The sequence below is a fragment of the Chenopodium album genome, chromosome 7, assembly GCF_948465745.1.
Source record: "Chenopodium album chromosome 7, dcCheAlbu1.1, whole genome shotgun sequence".
Lineage (NCBI taxonomy): Eukaryota > Viridiplantae > Streptophyta > Magnoliopsida > Caryophyllales > Amaranthaceae > Chenopodium > Chenopodium album.
In genome coordinates this window covers 71,124,295-71,142,942 of record NC_137840.1, presented here as the reverse complement: position 1 = coordinate 71,142,942, position 18,648 = coordinate 71,124,295, and the positions used below count along the sequence as shown (strand labels likewise).

The 18,648-nt window shown below is 32.5% G+C and overlaps 2 protein-coding genes across 2 annotated transcripts; one reads left to right on the top strand and one right to left on the bottom strand.

Annotated features, from left to right (window-relative positions):
- Positions 1–52: 52 nt before the first annotated feature.
- LOC145638342 (uncharacterized) lies at positions 53–3,630 on the top strand. The gene is made up of 3 exons (XM_081689311.1): positions 53–225; positions 325–405; positions 2,615–3,630. The coding sequence occupies exon 3, from the start codon at positions 2,618–2,620 to the stop codon at positions 3,404–3,406; it is 789 nt and encodes a 262-aa protein (XP_081545437.1). The 5' UTR covers positions 53–225; positions 325–405; positions 2,615–2,617; the 3' UTR covers positions 3,407–3,630.
- A 3,352-nt stretch (positions 3,631–6,982) lies between these two features.
- Positions 6,983–12,108, bottom strand: LOC145638341 (alcohol acyltransferase 9-like). The gene is made up of 2 exons (XM_081689309.1): positions 11,594–12,108; positions 6,983–8,005 (listed from the first exon to the last, which is right to left on the bottom strand). Exons 1-2 carry the CDS (start codon positions 12,074–12,076, stop codon positions 7,067–7,069), a joined length of 1,422 nt encoding a protein of 473 aa, XP_081545435.1. The 5' UTR covers positions 12,077–12,108; the 3' UTR covers positions 6,983–7,066.
- Positions 12,109–18,648: the final 6,540 nt, after the last annotated feature.

Below are 18,648 nucleotides of genomic sequence, written 5' to 3'. Positions count from 1 at the left end.
TATCCATTTCCGTATTCGTATCCAAAACAATTGGCCTTGCCCGCCCGCCTGCCCCACTATCAAATGTCTCAATCCATCATCCTTTTCCCACAAAACAACAATTGTCCTAGTGGAGTCTAATTCTACCATTGTCTCATATATCAATCTTGTCAAAATTTCCTCAATCTGAAAATCCCCAACAAACCTATTTGATCACAACTACAACCCAGAATTTTATAAATTCAGGTATAAATAATTAACACAATTTCTTATCACTTTACTTCTTATCCACCAATCCCTAATTTTGAACCTTAAATTATCTATTCAATCGTCGTGTTAATTCAGGTAATGCTCATTTATATGGTGTTTGTGGATCTGCTTCAAGCAATACAAATCATCTTCCGGGTGTGGAATTGACCATCTCAGGTACTAATTTCAAATCTTTCTTGAATGCTTTAATTTAATTATTATTCAGAAACTGGAATTGGGGTATGATTTATTCTCGTTTTCATCGAATTTAATTACCAAGTTTTTGTGTTTAATTTACGTTTTCATGCACATTTATTTTGTCAGTGTTTGACAATTGAAGAATACTGTGAATTTGTCAAGAAAGAAAATTTGGTAATGCACTTTGTTTGTTGTATTGCATGGGGTTGGTAATTATTTATGTGCAATCGCCAACATTATTGTTCTGGGAATTGAGTGGTTGATTGATGATTATAGTTTATGCAATTTGGATTTGTACATTGCTTAAAGGAACTGTCTTTTTGTTCTTTGGGGAAAGGAGGGAGTAAGTCAAGGAAAGGTTGTATACAGCGTTGTCTGTAATCATAATGAACGAGAATTCGATTGTAATTAGATTGATAACGGAGGTATTGAGTGCAGGTGCGAGGCGAGTTGATGGATGTAGGGATAGAGGGGTAGAAAATGATTAATTGAAGAAATTGCTTTGGGTTGGGGGGAAGTTAAGAGATGCAAGGTTGTAACTTGTAATATGTTTAATGGTAGGATTGGGAGATGTTTTTATGAACAAGTGAATCTTGGAAAGGTTTGAGTATTCGAGTTTGTTTATTGCTGTGTTTTGTACCCAAGTGACAGTATAGCCTTAATTACGGAGATGTTGGTAAGGTCATGGTTGTAATTTGATATGAGTTACGCGTAGTTGGAAAAGGATTTCTGATGTCCTTCACGTTCCCGGAGGCCTAGAGATCTCTGCAACATTATAGTTGATTGTAGAACTTTGTAGTTTATGGGAAGTGTATACACCTGTCAAACAGATTTTGGAACATGACATGTAGGCATGTAGCTAGTAAGGATGTGTTATCATGGTAATGCTATCCATGATTCGACAATGGATTATTTAGTAAAGACAATGGATTTTACCATATAAGAAAGCTTGAACTCATTTCTGGTGTTATTTTTTTATTTATTTGGTGACGAGTAAATGGGCATGAATACAATAATAGCATACTTTCAGAAACCCATCTGAGTTTAGACACAGCTTTGCTGCAGAGGTTGGCCATTGTAGCGTGTGATTAAGTTTGTTGAAGTAAGCTATTTTAGTGCAGAACTAAATGCTTTGTTCTCACAGAGATCCAAACTACGGGGACTACCTTATCAATTAGAGAATCTTTAAGTAATGGATACAGGAAGGGCTGGGCTGATATTTCTATCATCCAGTCTGTCTGCATACTCAAAAGACAATGCTTTAATTAGGCCTTCCCTTACCTTTTTTATGGTTGACATACTTAAAACTTAAAAGACGTTGATTTATGGTTTACATTCTCTTCTTATGAGTTGCTGCTCTGATGCCCTTTGCTATTTTGTGTTCAGTTCATTCTCGTTTCTAGATCATCTGTTGAAATCAAATCCAGAACTGGACAAAAATGCAGTTTTGATGTGCAGCTCACTTCTTTGTTTGATTAGTTAGGAATGAGGGTGCATACATCTTTACCTCACTGGAGATGACCTTTTGACCCTATAGCTGCATTGACATTCTAGACTGATGCTTTGGGAGAACATAAGAGACCTATATTGCCTCTAGAATTTTTGTAAATTGGAACTGGAACAGGTCTTCTCTTAGTTACTCCGGATTATTTTTTCTGCCTGCCTCATTGGTTATGATCCTCTTTTCTGATCCTCCAGACCTCCAATATTATTATGGACTTCTAAAAGGCCAACTTGATCCTAATTGATTCAGCTGAAAATGCAATATCATTAGATTGGTATATATAAGGTTATAAATCTATACTACAGTATTAGATCCAAAGTTAGGAATGCCTTTTCTCAAAGTAGTGCTACTGATTTGTATTTAAGAAGAGAAGATTGTGTCTGTGGAAGGGTCAATCTCTTTGAGACCTTCAATTGTATGATCAGTACCTTTCAGATAAGCTATGTGATATTTATGCCAGCTACTAATCGTAACTCATAGAAAGCCCAGGAGTCAGAAAAGATTTTGTACATTGCATAGGTTGTGAAACTTCTGATCTTTTATTCTCCGTATCTTTTCTACTAAATTTCTATCCATTGATTCTGGAAGTAAATATACATATACTATCAAATTTCACGTGTTCGTTGTATTAGATTATCTTTGGAGGTGGCATATTGTTAACTTTTCCAATTTGTGTACTTGTAGTAAATGTGTGAACTCTCTCCTGCTGATGGCTTTGTTGAGATAAATGAGAACTTGGGAGATATGATTAAGTACGTGGCAAACGAACCTTCTGTAGGACTATACTACATCCAGCAGCATGCCCAGAGTGCAGTGCCTAACATCATCAGGCTCAAGAATAACATCTTGGAGAAGTCACATGAAGTGAGTTTACACACTGAAGATTTGGAGGATTCCGTAGCTATGACAAGGACGATGAAAAAATGTGGCTCCCCAGTTATTGATGCAATGATTCGAGATATTAAGACATCTCTGACAATAATGTCAACCAAACAACCGGTTAGAGGTGTTATCCAACCACGCACTTCAAGTTATCAGGCCGGTGCAGCCAGTTCCTGGGGCTCAGCATGGGCCCGCTCTGCAATTAGTGACCAGAATGATGTTGTGAAATCAGGAAGTTACTTTTCAAGCGTGTTCCAGTCTGCTAAGGAAAAGGCAGTTAACTTGAAATGGGCACAAGGTACTCAACTCGATATGAAGGAGCCATTACCTTCTGGAAGCAATAGTTCCACTCAGGTGGAGGAAACTGATGATTTGCCTGTATCTAGTCAGATTGAAAATGAGGTAGTTGAAGGCGGTAATTTATCCGTAGATGGAAAATCTCAACTCGTATTGCCCGAAGCAATAGAATATGACGAGTTCAAGGCTGATAGGGAAGCCAGATTAGAAGAGTGGTTGGATGATTCAGGCAACATTCTTCAAAATGAGAGTGGTGAGGCTGACGGAAATGGGCCTCATCGGCTTGACAGTTTATGATGACGTCTCTGGTCACTCCATTTTACCTTGATAATATTGACATATTGATCACAGTGATCTTTGAACTTGAAGGTAGATTTTTGTCTGCACCATCTGTTGTATCCATATGATACCTGTAACCTTCCTGACGATTGGCCTTATTTTTTCTTATTGTACAGTTTAGAATGTGCCGAGGCACAATTGTAACTATGTTGTAATAATAACTGAGGACGACATGTAGCTTAGCTGGTGCTCACCCCAACTTACATGGCTAAGTCACAGCCTCACTTCACCCTTCCCTTGGGTGGTCACTCACTTGGTTATCTAAACATAGGGTCATAGGATACCAAGTGGTAGCCGCTTAGCTGAAAAATAAAATGTATTTTGAGGTTGGAGTTTTCTTTCAATAAAAAAAATGGTTTGTGAGTTTATGAAACTGAACTATGAAGTTACAAAATTCGACGCATTGAAGCGTAGAAGTTATGGAAGAAAGCCAGTGAGGTCCTTAGCACTTTCATTCTGCTATGATGTTCATGTCAATATCTTTATATGTCAATTAACAATCAAGTAGCTACTTTTATGTTTGACATTTTACCAAAAACCTTAACATGAATTATAAAAACGTACTCATTGATTACAATCCTCGCTAGGCAGGTGATTAGAGGATTTGAATCCTCAACGCACAAGGAAACCTCAGTCATTTAGACTCATAATCGAGAATCATTAGTATATCTATAAGGGTATATGGTGTATAAAACCTACATGATGTCCAATCATGAAGTTGTGGATAATGAGAATCGACCCCGAATCTATCATCGATCCCACCGTGGCATAGTAGTGAATAATATGCTCCCTGAGTCATCCTTGGGCCAACTAAAGAATAATGTATATAGGTTCCTAGCCACTCCTTTAAATTTCTAGTGTCCGAACAACCAAGGTATATAAGGCACCAATCTTAGTCGTGAAGAGTGGAGCATATAGCCATATATAGACTATCTCTATTAGCTTACTTTCCTAGCACAACGTGAGGTGGCTATCTCAATTAAAGATGGACATGGTCTATAACATGAACAATATCAGTCAAAAGTAGAGTAGAAAGTTATCATCTAGATGAAGGAATTCAAATTATGTTATTTCTTGTAGCTTCCAATGGCCATTAAAAAAATCATCTATTGATAAACTTATCTCTAGTTTGTTACTTCAATTCGTCCCTTGTCTCTTAGCTTCCTTCCTATATAATCGCAACAATGTAACTAGTACACAAAGCATTACAAACTTTGACCACAGTGGTAAGAAAATGTGGTCAATTATAAGTTAGAAGAATGGTACCAGTATAAAAGTTAAACCGTTATAAGTTTTCAAGAATGAGTAAAGTTGATGTCAGGCATGATAAACGTTACAAGGGCCCTACCGCCCTACACAACAAGGCCTCTGCAATGCCTCTTCAGAGCATAGGCAAAGGAAAGGTACGGAAGAGTGCAATAATGAATTCCAATTTGGAGTTCCACCTTATAATATATGCCCTACTCTTGAATAATTGCACGAATAATGTTTGATGTTTTCTTATAAAATCAGCTAAAAGGGGAAAATATACCAAAATAAATGGTACGTCACGACAGTGTCAATGATATTCTTGTTGAACACAAATCTTTTAAGATATAAAGGAGGGAAAAAAGGATGGCTTCTTAGTCACAAATTTATATTGCTGTGATCTTTGCTTAAATAATTAGGCTTTCTTATTATAACAATCTTGAATTTGAGATGATAAAATCCAAAGTTTAAGATTATGTGGGTCATACAAGGAAAACATGCATTTTGCTACTTGGTAATGTCCTTAATTTAAAGGGAATGTTAATATGTTTTAAAAGGTGATAACTTTTAGACCTATGACATTCATGCAATATATAGTTGGCTTTATGATTGATAGTTTATAAACACAATACAATATGCTTACATTAGATTATTTTCGCTAATTCTGTATAATTAAAAAGATGTTTATAGTGTTCAATTGTTTTAGATTGATACAGTCATACAGTAGAATGGTAATTTTTATGTTAGTTTACATCTTTAAGAAGAGCAAAGAAATGGCCTTGAATGTTAGGTCGAGAAAAGTCACTCTAATATCTGACTTAGTGTATTGATTTGTAGCAAAATGTTATAAATAAGAGCGTGTTAAATCAGGCTTATAGGCCCCGTATGGTTTAATGTAAAACATTTTCAATGGAAAATTAGTTTTCATGGAAAACATATTTTCAAGGAAAAACACAATTGCAAATTAGTTTTCCTTTGTTTGGTTGCATACAAGAAAAGTCCAAGAAAAATAAAAAAAATAAGAGTGGAAATGTAAGGATGAATGAGAGGGAAGTAAAAAAAGAGGTAAGGAGGAGAGAGGAAAATGTGGCTTCCCTTGTTTTTGGAAGGAAAATGTTTTCCATTATTAAAGATGGAATTTTTCACCCTTGAAAAATTGTTTTCCACTCCTTAACAAACCAAACAAAGGAAAATGGGAAAAAATGGAAAATTCATTTTCCATGAAAACCTTTTACATCAAACCAAACAGAGCCATAACCACATATACATGCTAATAGGTGTCAATTTAATTTTTTATTTTACTAATATGAGCCTTATATAAGTGTCTCGTGAGACACTTATTAAAGGCCCATAGGTACAAACGACCCACTTGTTGGTAAGATCATACTGCACATTTACTCTGTAATAGGCCTTGTTTGGCAAGTGGCTGTTGGCGGTTGGCTGTTGGCTGGTTCACTTGGCTTGTTTGACCAGCTGGTATGTTTGACTGTTTATAATGGCTTTTGAAATTGGCTGTTAAAGCTGGCTGTTTATAAAAGTGTTTGGTAAATTAATTGTTGGTGGTTGGCTGCTTATTAGATAATTTGTGGGCCAACAAGCCAAAAGCCAACAAAAAAGTTACTCAAAGCAGCTTTTTCATTTTGGCTTAAAAGCCAGCTTTTTCACTGGCTTAAAAGCCAATTACCAAACACATTTTTTGGCTGTTTGACCTCATAAAAAAGCCAAAAGCCAAAAGCTAACCAAAAAGCCACCAAAAAGCCATTTACCGAACATGGCCATAGTAATAACTAGCTTATTTAAGTACTAGTCAAACATGTGTGACACCTATTAGCAACTTATATGTAGTATGTTACAACATTGAGCAAAAAGGAGTGAAAATGACTTTATTTAAGTTCACCCTTTCTTCAGACCAAACAATATGGGGTGTCAAAGATGGAAAGTAAGAAAGACTAAAAGAGTACTTATTACCAAAGCTCCAAAGATTCGTCGGCAACACAATCCATCATAGGATTTCATATGAAAAAAAGTTATGGCAAATAATTTGTGCAACTTAAACTTTTCAGATGGTTATATAATTTGTTCAAGAAAATGCTTTCAAGTACAAAACTCTACAACTAAATTAAGGATAAATTTACTTGCCATTCCACTCTTTAATTAATAAGGAGCAAAAGGGTAACCAAGGTGCTTCCTCATACAATGCAACCTTAGCTTATATTACTCACTTTATAAAAAATACTACCTCCGTTACATGTTATGTGTAACGATTAGACATTTCCCCTCTCTGCTTTATGTTAAATCGTTGCACAAAACCTGTAACGGAGGTAGTAATTACATGTTAGGAGGAAAAGGTGGTGCAATACATATACCATCTTAATATGTTAACATATCTCCATCGTTATTATGATAGCCATTCAACTCGATATTTCGGTCACATTCCAAAAATTGAGTCATGTAAAACTCAAACTTTTCAGCAGATTTTGGAGGCAACGATACAAGAACTCTCACAGATTCAGGATCTTTAGCTACGGGTAAAAATAAACAATAAATATCACTAGCTACTGGACCCATATGTAATGGTTTTCCTAACCCGAAATCCAAATCTTCTAAACCTAACTTAGACCATTGAGAAATTACCAATGTTGCTGATAGATCTGTTCTTACCTTTTTATCCTCCAACATATCTATCATAGATCTTATATAATCGTCATTTAAACATGACTTAGCTTGTTGGACCAACTTTACCCCATGACATAAGTTGTTATTGACCAAATCTTTTACCGTTGTCTCGGCACATCCAAGCACAAATCCATTACCGTAGTATCCTTGTGGTAACTCTGGTTTTACCCTTTTTCTAATGTTAACTGAGAAAAGAAGTTTAACATTAAGCAAATGTGACAAGTTTAATGATTTAACCCACGCCTGCCACGTGTGAGATGCAAGGGCTTCAAATGTGGTACATTTTTGTGATGGAGTAATTTTACTTTTTAATTTAAGAATTTGGGAGGGGTTGAATGTTATGGATGTGGCAACAAGGGGTTGAGATTGTAAATATTTGTTGAGGGCAAAATGGCCATTTTCTCCAATCTTAGGGGTAAAGTTAGTAAACACTGGATGAGTAAAGGTAACTTTTGATGGGGTCCTAGGTTTTAACACGTGTCGATAGTGGAATGGCTGGATTGGTGGATCAGAATTGGGATTGGAAGTGATGTGGGCCCAAGCATTGAGAAATTGTGATGTGCCAATGCCATCACATAGGCAATGATTGATGGCTGTGCACAGGATCATTCCACCACATCTGAGATTAGTTACCTGTATTAGAGAATAAGGTACGTGTGTATGTTAGCACAAAACTAGTTATTGACCCGAGCAAATTTTGATTTATTGCATATAATATGAGAGACACAAATATATAGTCGTATAAATAAATTAAAGTTAAACGTTTTGAAAAGACTATTTAATTTGTTAAGTGGTAAAAATAAGATAACTACATGAGACAAGTTAAGATATCACTTTTTTATCGTGAATTTAAGACATACTATACTTCATAGAAGACTTAAAATTTTTTGTTAAATTATTAAGGTATCTTTTAGATATCAACTTTACTTTTACACTATTTATAGATGTACTTATATTAAGTTATATAATTACTATAAATTTATAATATTGCCTAAATATTTGTAGATTAGTCTCAAGTATAATTTCAAATAATCATTTCTTATTATATTGAGGATGGAAAAAAAAAAAAACACAAATTCACCAACCAACAAGTAGTGAAAAGAACAATAGAGGAGCTAGTGACACTAAATCCAAATGAGCAAAATTTGCACATGAAATGTAGGGTCATCCATGGCTTTATTGTCATTTTCTTGAATAATTCCAAAGCAATAAAATTAACAAAATAAAATTGAAAGAGATATAGTGATATTCATACATTATTATTATTTTTTAGGATATGATATTTAAATCAAAAAGGATTTAGCAAAGGGTAAGAAAAGGGCAAAAGAAACAAAAAGGCACGCCATAAATTGCGAGCTCATCCCATCTTTCAAATGATTTTTTAGTTTTCCAATTAAAAAGTTAATCATTGTTCCCGTTCACATCACTTTGCTAATAATAAATTAAATGGATTATATAGCATTCTTAACTACTTGTCAATGGAATAAATATATATTTTATTAAATTCTAATCATAAAATTATTCAAAATTTTGTTCTTTGCCAATGAAGGATTATACTTGTCTATAGTGATGATTGACATACATATGTGCTACGTCTTATGTCATAAATTAAAAAGGAAAAAAAAAAAAGAAAAAAGAAAGAAACAAAGATGAAGAATTCATATTTTAGATTAATTAGATAGGGATCCATATAGATGTTGCTTTACATGTATGCTATGAATTATTTTGTAATAATATGCATGTATGCGTTTTAATTTGTTAAGGATTTTTTTTTTTGGATAAAATAGTACTAGTTTGTGATTGACGTTTTCCAAAACTTGTTACCAATAAGTTCAGCTCAAGTAGTGGGGATAGTGTGGTAACGATTCACCTGTTTTATTTCAATTGCTTTTGTGTGTTTTCACTATTCTATTTAGATAACTTAATTGTCAATGTAATTCAATTTGCATTATTGACATACTATTATAAAAGTAGAAACTCTTAATCCATTCTTAAGTAGTTAGATTAGACTCGTTTTACAGTAAAACAATTAGTAGATAAATCCTCACAAAATGAACATCATATATATAAGTGAAGACACAAATTAAGGATTCGACAAGCACATGTGACCTAGATTGATTTGTGGATAACTTAGGGCTTGTTCTCTTTAGCTTATTTTTCAGTTCAGTTCCTAATTTTCTTCTCTCATAAAATATTCAATTCAATTCAGCTCAGCTCAGTTTAGTAAATGAGAACAGGCCCTTAGGGCAATTTTCATTTCCAAACACCTGTTACTAATCTTCTAATTAAGTAATTAAGATATCCGTGTCTAATTAAAAATAAATTATTTGTAGAATATAAGTTGCCAAAATAGAATTTCATAACATAATATTTTGTTTAATGTGAATATTATTATATGAGATTTTGAATGAAAACAACAATGTTTTGGAAAATCAAATCAAAAAATGGAATAATGCATGGGAAGAAAGCCCCAAACCATATTGAAATGTACTTTAGTATGTGACTTTATGATAAAGGTTTTGTGTACGTGTATGTTTTTGGCAAGAATATAAGCATGTGATGTTTTGGACATTTGAGAGTAACAAGGTGAGAAAATGGACATGCAACATATGAAGTTAACGAAATAGAGGAATAATCAATAATCATGTCAAAATAAAAGGTTGCTTTCAATAACGTATTATATGAAACTTAAGTCTAATAAGTATTATAAGCCTAGCTAGTATCATTGGAGCATGTTTTTTTGTGTATATGTTCTTTCACTCTTTGGTAAGTTTTTGGAGGAACGATACCTCCAAATTCATAAAAAAAAAAACCCTACCAATCTTTTTTGACGTTGTCATCATTCAAAATGAATTGAAAGCACATAAAAGCTCATTATTGTTTGGAATTTTGTTTATTATGTAAAATATCTTAGATAAGAATAGTATGATTTGCTAGTTGCATAAGCGAAAAAAATAAAATAAAATTATATAATGGCATTATTCGTACTAATATATAGTAGAATCCGTACATTTTTTAAAAGAAAAAAAAAATATTTGTATTAAGCCAAACTATTAACCCTTGTTTGTAACTTAGAATTTGAATTTAAAATGTTAACGGCCTGTTCACATTTACTGAATTGAACTGATTGAAGCTGAACTGAGCTGAAATGAATATATTATGAGAGAAGGAAATTAAGAGTTGAAGTGAACTGAACTGAATTGAGCTGAAATTAAGCTGAAGTGAACATACTCAAAATTAATTATTGAGGAATTACGGAGTAGATTATGCACCGTACTACTAGTACTATAATTTTTGTTCAATTTAATTCAAGATATTGTAACAAATCTTTTAATTAACCAAATCCAGCTCAAATCCACTCCCATCGAAAAAGAGAAAAGGAACTAATTCCCTAGCTAGAATTGTTGAATTTAGTAACCTTGGAATACATGTTAATTAGAATAGCTAATAACTTTACATTTGAAAGCTTTTGCATTATTTATATTAGTGTGAAAGTTATCTGGAATCTTTATTTGTTACATATTATTCATAATGTTCACTTTTACAATATCCGAAGTACTAATTTGTGTTATTTCTCAATAGAGTATGTAATACTGCGTTTATAGTTAAGATTAAACTTACGTTATCATCATCCATATATTGATATATATACTTGTATATTTTACTTAAAACATCGTCTAATTTATCTAGTTGATGAGTTATAACTCCTTTCGCTTGTTAAAGTATATTAGAAAATATTTTCACATTATTTCAAAAAATACTTAACATTATAGAAATTATATTATTTTAGTTTAATTACCAGTTAAAGGACAAATTAGTGGACTTGTATCATTTTTTATCCGTTTTTTGTTTAGTTACGAGTATGCCCCCACTTCTACTTCCCTTTTTCTTACTTTTTTTTTTTTTTTTTTTTTTTGGCTTTTCAAAAATTGAAAATTAAAATTTTTGGCTTATAATTTTTTCCATTACTACTTTTAATATGTTGGAGATCAATTGTTGAATCACACCTATGGAGTTGTACGTACAGAAGATCAACACGACTACTATGTTCTTAAGTACTATTTATAGTATACAAACACGTTTATTTTGTTAACTTAGGTTATTTTATACTCCAATCATTTAATTTGGATATATATATATAGTTCTGAGTATCTCAAGTATACCCGAAAACAACTAAGAATTTATAATATAAAAAATGGATAAATGAGTAGAGATGCAAACCTGAATAACAAGAGGAGGAACATCCAAGAAGCAAAGAGCATCAACTTTGTAAAGAAGTTTCCTCCAAGACTTATTAGGCTTACCACAAAACTCTAAAAACTCAACAACAGATAAATCTAAAAAAGCCTCAGCAAATAAAGCACCTTCACCATTACATTCAACTTCAAGCTTTTGATAATCACTACTTTCATGAGTAGTAGTACTAGTCGTAGTAGTAGTAGTAGTAGTAGCTCTCAACCTCCCGGCTAGAGGGTAATACTCGGTCAGAATCCTCGAAAGCGAAAGCTTCAAACTCTCAACACAAACACCCTTCTCGTACAAGTAAAGGTACTTAATGGAGAATCGAAGGAACTTTTGATCGTCGAGATTCGAGAGATAGAGAGAATGAGTTGGTGTAGAAAGATGTGGAGTGATTAATGAAGGACTGTTAGGGTGGTACTCACAATCTGGGATTTCTGCGGATTTTTTAGTGTCCGCTGTCATGTTTATTATTTTTTGAAAAGTTTTTTAGAGAGAGAAAGTAGAGAGGGAAAGAGAGGGGATTGAAGGTTGGAGAAGAGATGAAAGGAAGGAGGGAATTTGTAGAGGAGAGAAAGAAATCTACGGTTAGATATGCATGTTATGTTATGTTATGTTCATATTATAGATAGTTAGTGATATTGTCATGTACGATGAGATTCCACTACGTGACACTTGATAAGTAGGCGGGGATAGAGACTAGAGAGCACCTTGGGGGAGGGGGAGGGGGAGGGGATCGGATCCAACTTAATAATAATGCTCGGAAACTAGTGATTACTGAGGTAGCATTGATCTCGTGTATGGAGTGGATATGTACTTGAACCGATAGTACTATACATATCGGTTCAAATTATTTTTGAGTACTTGGACTTTTGTATTGAATATCTTATGTGATGTCCACTTTTGAAAAAGTAATAAACTACATCAATGTTATTAATAAGATTATCAAGTAATTTCAACTAAATTAACTACACAAATCTATTTTGGCTTAAACCTTAAACTACTATACTAATTTATAAATTGCTTGCTTAATTAAATGATGTGTACAAATTAAATTTATATGGAGGAGCACCATGTGATTCGCGGGGTTCTGCCATTGGACGAAATGCCTCTTGTTAGATCTTAGCTTAGAGCATATTCCAATTGTCGTTAAGGATGCTATTATCTAATAAAAAATATTCATGTTGAGACGGTGCGTGGATTAGTGGTATCAACACCCTAATAATACAAAAAATCATACTTTTTTTTTTATTAAGAAAGTCACGAGAAATTGATGTTAGCAAGATTTGATCGATCACACAAAAGTTTAAGTACATATATAAATAATAAAGAAAGAAAGATTCTTATTTGCACCCCAAAAAAAAAAAAAAAGATTAGATAAAAAAAATTTAACTTTAATTAACAAATTAAGATGGCAAGTTGGTATATATATTCACGTTGAGTAATTTTTTTAGGTGCAAAATGGAACAACTTAGGCACTCAAAATGAATATTTTCTTGAATTAAATCATGCATTCTATTACAGAAAAAGTTAATGAAAGTTTTTTGTGTGTGTTTGGGGTACCCTAATGATTTAACTTTGCTGTATATGTCTAGGGTGTACACTATTTAACTCTATCATACAATATATTAAGGCACCTAATTAACTAGTTTGGAGTGATTTTAAACCTGTTTTTGTTTATCTTTGTGCAATAAAATTTAAATTTCAATGATAGTTATCTACCCTTAGAGCTTGTTCTCTTCATCTTAATTTTAGTTCAATTCAATTCAGTTTAGCTTCAATCAGTCAGTTTAATTCTTAATTTCCTTCTCTCATAAAATAATCAATTTAGTTCAATCCAGTTCCAATCAGTTCTGTAAATGAAAACAAACTCTTATATTGATTAAGAGAAACTTCATTTTGTCATAAAATATAGATATGATGACTTTTATTTTATTAGGTACATCAAAGTGACTTTTAATCATTTTTCAAACTATATTGTAATTTTACACCCGCCTTACAATATTTATTACACGCCTAAGAGTTTATGAGTTTGTGAAGTTTATATAAAAACTACTTAAACTAACATAGGAATGTGATGTGAAAGAGTAGTTATGGTGGTCCAAATTGAAATGGGGTGGTCTTCTAATTCTTGATTTTGATGATGATAATCACTTTAAGTACATGTTTTGATAATTACATATGCACTCTTGTAGATTATATTATCGTTAATTGTTGCTAATCCACGTGGGTTGATCATATTTTATAAATCCTCCAATACGTGGAAGCCTATAAATATGGCCAAAAAAAAAAAAAAAAAGAGGTTAATTTCTGACATGGACAGATCTTCTTAATAAACAACAAAATCTAATACCATATCATGCCAAAGTCACGCGATCGACCACTCTCATCTAATCATAAGCCACATTTGGTATTTAGAGTTTGTTGAATCATTATACTACTTGAGGGGGCTATAATTTTGCCCACCACATTCTAAGTTTTCTATTTGATCTTTCTTATCTTATCGGTTTGAATGGAACCACATTTGTAATGACTATTTTAAAAAAGAATACTTGTGGAAGTTCGCCAAGTCTTTAAACCTTTATTTCAGATGAGAGACTCAAGTTTGACTCTCACGCGCCTAACATGTCTTTTCTATATAGAGTATAATTTTTCTTTCAATAACCAAACATGTTACCATGTAGACTCACGACTAGACATCGAAGGGATCTCATTGTATTATGTATTTAAACACAGTGGCGGATCTTAGGCCAAAAAGTTAGGAGGGGTCAAGGTTTAATCCCTTAACCTTTGTTCAAAAATAACAGTATAAAACCACTTTGCCACAACGTTTTACATGCAATAAATAGACATCAAATTACTTATAATGAACAACTCCAAAATACTTAGGGGTGCCGGGCCCTAGCCAGCCCAAACAAAGGTCAGCCCCTACCCGTACACAAATTGAATGTATTGACTTTTAGGGAGCATGGTTGACAATTCCCGACTCGACCATAAGTTACTAGAGAAACTTGAATCCAACCTAAACCGAACTTGAATAACCCTTATAAGTTTTACACTATTCTTGATGGTTTCTTAACACAATCTGAAATTGACTCAAGTCTAACTCGAATCTGACTCGTCCACTTGAATTGCCACCCCTACTATTAGAGAGGGATAAGACCACACTAAATATAGACAATAATTATATTTATAAAACCATCATTATTATTATTGATTAGCTTCATGGAACCATGATGATTTAGAAATGCATTCTTTCCTGAAATAGCAAAAACCGTGCTTGTAGCATAACAAATGCAGGAACAAATGAACAATAATATGATGTAACACCACCACGCGAATGTAATTCGGCTTCATTTTTTGTTTTTCTTTTTTCGGTTTTATTATGTTTTGTAATCAGTACAATTATGTGCACCGTACCATCTAACTGTGCAAATAACTCAGTACAGTGGTATGTTGACAACAGTACATTATCGTTGGGTCCTCTTGAATTTTAAGGCTTATAACTCAATCGTTGTCCAAATAAATCTACTACTTCCGTTACATATTATGTACAACGATTAGACATTTTTCCTCTCTACTTTATATCAAATCGTTGCAAATAATATGTAACGGAGGTAGTATAATTTTCTCCATGTTAAATGAAATTATTCTAGTTAATTAAATACTTATGTATGTTACAAATATTTGTTTTTAATATCCTGTTCATATTTACTGAACTGATTTGAATTGAACTGAACTGATCTGATTGAAGCTGAACTGAAATGAATTGAATAGAGCTGAAATAAATATTTTATGAGAGAAGAAAATCAGGAGCTGAACTGAACTGATTGGAACTGAACTGAACTGAACTGAAATTAAGTTAAAGTGAACAGACCCTAATCATAATATATTATGCGATTCCTCTCAATACATAACACACATACAAGTATTATGATATTCATATATACCGCAAACTAATTAATCTTATGAAAATCGCATAAAATCAATGTTATGCTATGCATATGAGAATCTAATAAGATGATAAATGAAACTTCACTATGCATTTTCTTTTGGTAAAGATATATCTCAATTCCAAATAAGAATATTAAAGGGCATATTATTATGTCAAAGAAATATGATTATATTAAATTAATACATCGTGACCAATAACAAGTCGAATGCTGTTAATCTCCAATAACAAATGTCAACGTCAGTTTTACAGCCGCCTTTCCAATCCAAGAGATGCATGGTTTAATTAAGATTATAATGTTCATGAAATATACAATGTCTTTAACATATACATAGGTATATAACACATCTTCCTGTCTAATTAGATTTCTTGATAACGAAGGCGGCATAAAATATACGTTTGTTTTACTCCCTTCGTATCTAGGGAAAATTTTCATTTCTTTCTATATATATGTCCCTAGCAAAAGTTTTATTTCTCATTTGAGTGAATTAGAGCCTGTTCATATTTATTGAATTGAGTTGAACTGAACTGGTTAGAACTGAACTGAACTAAACTAAACTGAGCTGAAATATATATTTTATAAGAGACAAAAATTAGGAGTTGAACTGAACTGTACAGAACTGATTGGAGCTGAACTGAAATGTATTGAACTGATTGGAGCTGAACTGAACTGAATATTAATTAAGTTAATGTGAACGGACCATCAATCTATTGTAAATTAATCTCCAAGTTTCTTTCACTACTTCTCCTTAGAAAAACAATAAATTCATTCCCAAGCTAGCCCTACTTTTATTTAGTTTCTATCAAATAGTTTCTAACCACAATACCTTTACAAAGAGAGTATTTATTTTCATACTTCAAATCAATAGTTAATTAAGAGTTGGCTCAAATGCTTTGGGTGATGCAATTGGTATCATTCCCATATATATTTCTTATTTATGTTAAGTCAATATAGGAATAAGTTTGTTGGAATCCAATTCCTCAAGAAAAATTTGAAAAGAAAATTTTATTGATGTGAAAGAAATTGATTTTTATATACGAGTATATTATTTTTAAAGCTAGAGTAAGATAAGATCTATGCCTTTAATTTGATTATATAATAGAGTATATTTGTATGTTTAGTTGTTATGCAATCCAAAGTTGATGGAATATATTGGAAGTGGTATTAGCATGCTTATGTGCAAATATATTGTTATTTAAGTTAGTTGAGTTGGTTAAGTGCAGTGCTATCACATCAGATTTTGATTACCACATAATTGTGGAGATAAGCTGTTGAATACATAGTAGTCTTCACTTTTCAAGCATAACATAGCATAGCTCCATCTGCATACATCACAAAGTGTTAGTTTGAAACTTTGAATGCTCAGGGTGTACAAGGGTTTAGCAATTTAATTTCATATTTCTAATTTTGTTATGTTCAATAAATGGCTTTTAAGAGGTTTTTTTTGGTTGATTTTTGATTTTTTATGTGGTCAAACAGTCATAAACATGTTTAATTATTCATCTTTTAATGGTTGAAAAGCTACCTTTAAAGCCAAAATGAAAAGGATCTTGTTAATGAACACTCCCAGGGCGTTGGATAAACATTAAAAATATTGCCTAAAATGGTATTAATTTGGAAAAGCATGACAAAATCACGCCTCGATCGGTGTAATTAATGTTCATTTTAATTTAATCTTTTTACTTTTAGCCAGCTTATCCAACGCCCTTGGAGCGTTCGTTAGCTTTTGCCAAATGAAAAAGCTAATGGGACAATATAGTTATACGAAATGACTTTTTTTTTTTTTTACAATGTTAAAACAACATTTAAGCCAAAAGCAAAATTTTTCATTTTGGCTTTTGGGTTTTACATGTTAAATGACTTTTTTTTTACTTCTTATTATCATTAAATAATCAATAACTAAATAAATTATTTTTTATAATCAATACTCCGTAATGAGATAGTTCACCATTCAAAATTAATAATCAAATAATTCATAGTTTATAATTAATCTCCTTAATCATCATTTTATGTTCTTACGGCCAACAACCAATATTTAATTTCACCAAACAAATTTCTAAATAGACAATGGTCCGACAGCTAATACATTCAGCTAGTCAATATAGCCAATTAAATTAAACCTCCAGCAGCCAACAATCAGTTAATGTCACAAATTCAAGACCCACTATTTACATTTGGTTAGGAGTAAGAGAATTCCATACTTCCTCCTCCGATGGTGGCGCATAATCAGCCTTTATGGAGGCTACATCATTAGCCGCTCTCCAGATTTCTGAGGTTTGTTCTCTATCCATCTATTAATCTTTGTTATTACTTAGAAATTTGATGCTTCAACCTATTATCTCACAATATTTAATATCCAATGGAGGTAAAAGAAGTACCAACTTTTTACATGTATACCAACTGTTTGTGAAAATGCCACAGAGAAAATTTGACAAAGATTCATCCTTTAAGTTTAATTGCTCCATTACTGATGTATGTTCTATTTCTATCTATATATTGTTGGAATGAAGATTCAAATCTTTTTACCCAGAAAATTATAGGTGAGATGAAGATTCAAATCTTAGAAACTAATTTAGGAGATGAAGATTGAAATAGTTATAGGTGAAAATGAGGAGAGGAGTCCTACATTTTTTAAGATGTACACCAAGTGTTTGTGAAAATGCTGCTGAGAAAATGTGAGAGATTCTGAATTTATTGAGGTCAACCTTGTTAAAAGTTAAGAGCTTGGAGATCTGAACCTCTCATGGTTCTCAAAATATTACAAGGTTTTTGCATTAGAAGTTTCCTTGCCATTGCAAGATTTTACATTGAGATGATCCAAATGGGGTTGAACTATATTGGCTAATTGGCTGTACTACATCGGTAAACTATTAGTTCAACTCTAACAAATGGAAATTAAGTAAAATCCCAATTCATTTCTCTTTTTCTAACAGTTCATGTCAAAAAAATAAAAAACAAAAATATAACCCAATGGAGAAACTGTAATGAACTTGATATTAAGGAAGGATGGGCTAATGCACGAAGCTCAAGACCGGTGACAATTTATCTGTGTAAATATTAAACCCTGAATGATGGATGAAGTAA

Excerpts from the sequence above, each read along its gene's own strand:
- LOC145638342 (XM_081689311.1), top strand. The coding sequence starts at position 2,618 with ATGTGTGAACTCTCTCCTGCTGATGGCTTTGTTGAGATAAATGAGAAC.
- LOC145638341 (XM_081689309.1), bottom strand. The coding sequence starts at position 12,076 with ATGACAGCGGACACTAAAAAATCCGCAGAAATCCCAGATTGTGAGTAC. Across the intron at positions 8,006-11,593 it reads TTCCTCCTCTTGTTATTCAG|GTAACTAATCTCAGATGTGG; the intron begins GTTTGCATCTCT and ends TCTCTAATACAG.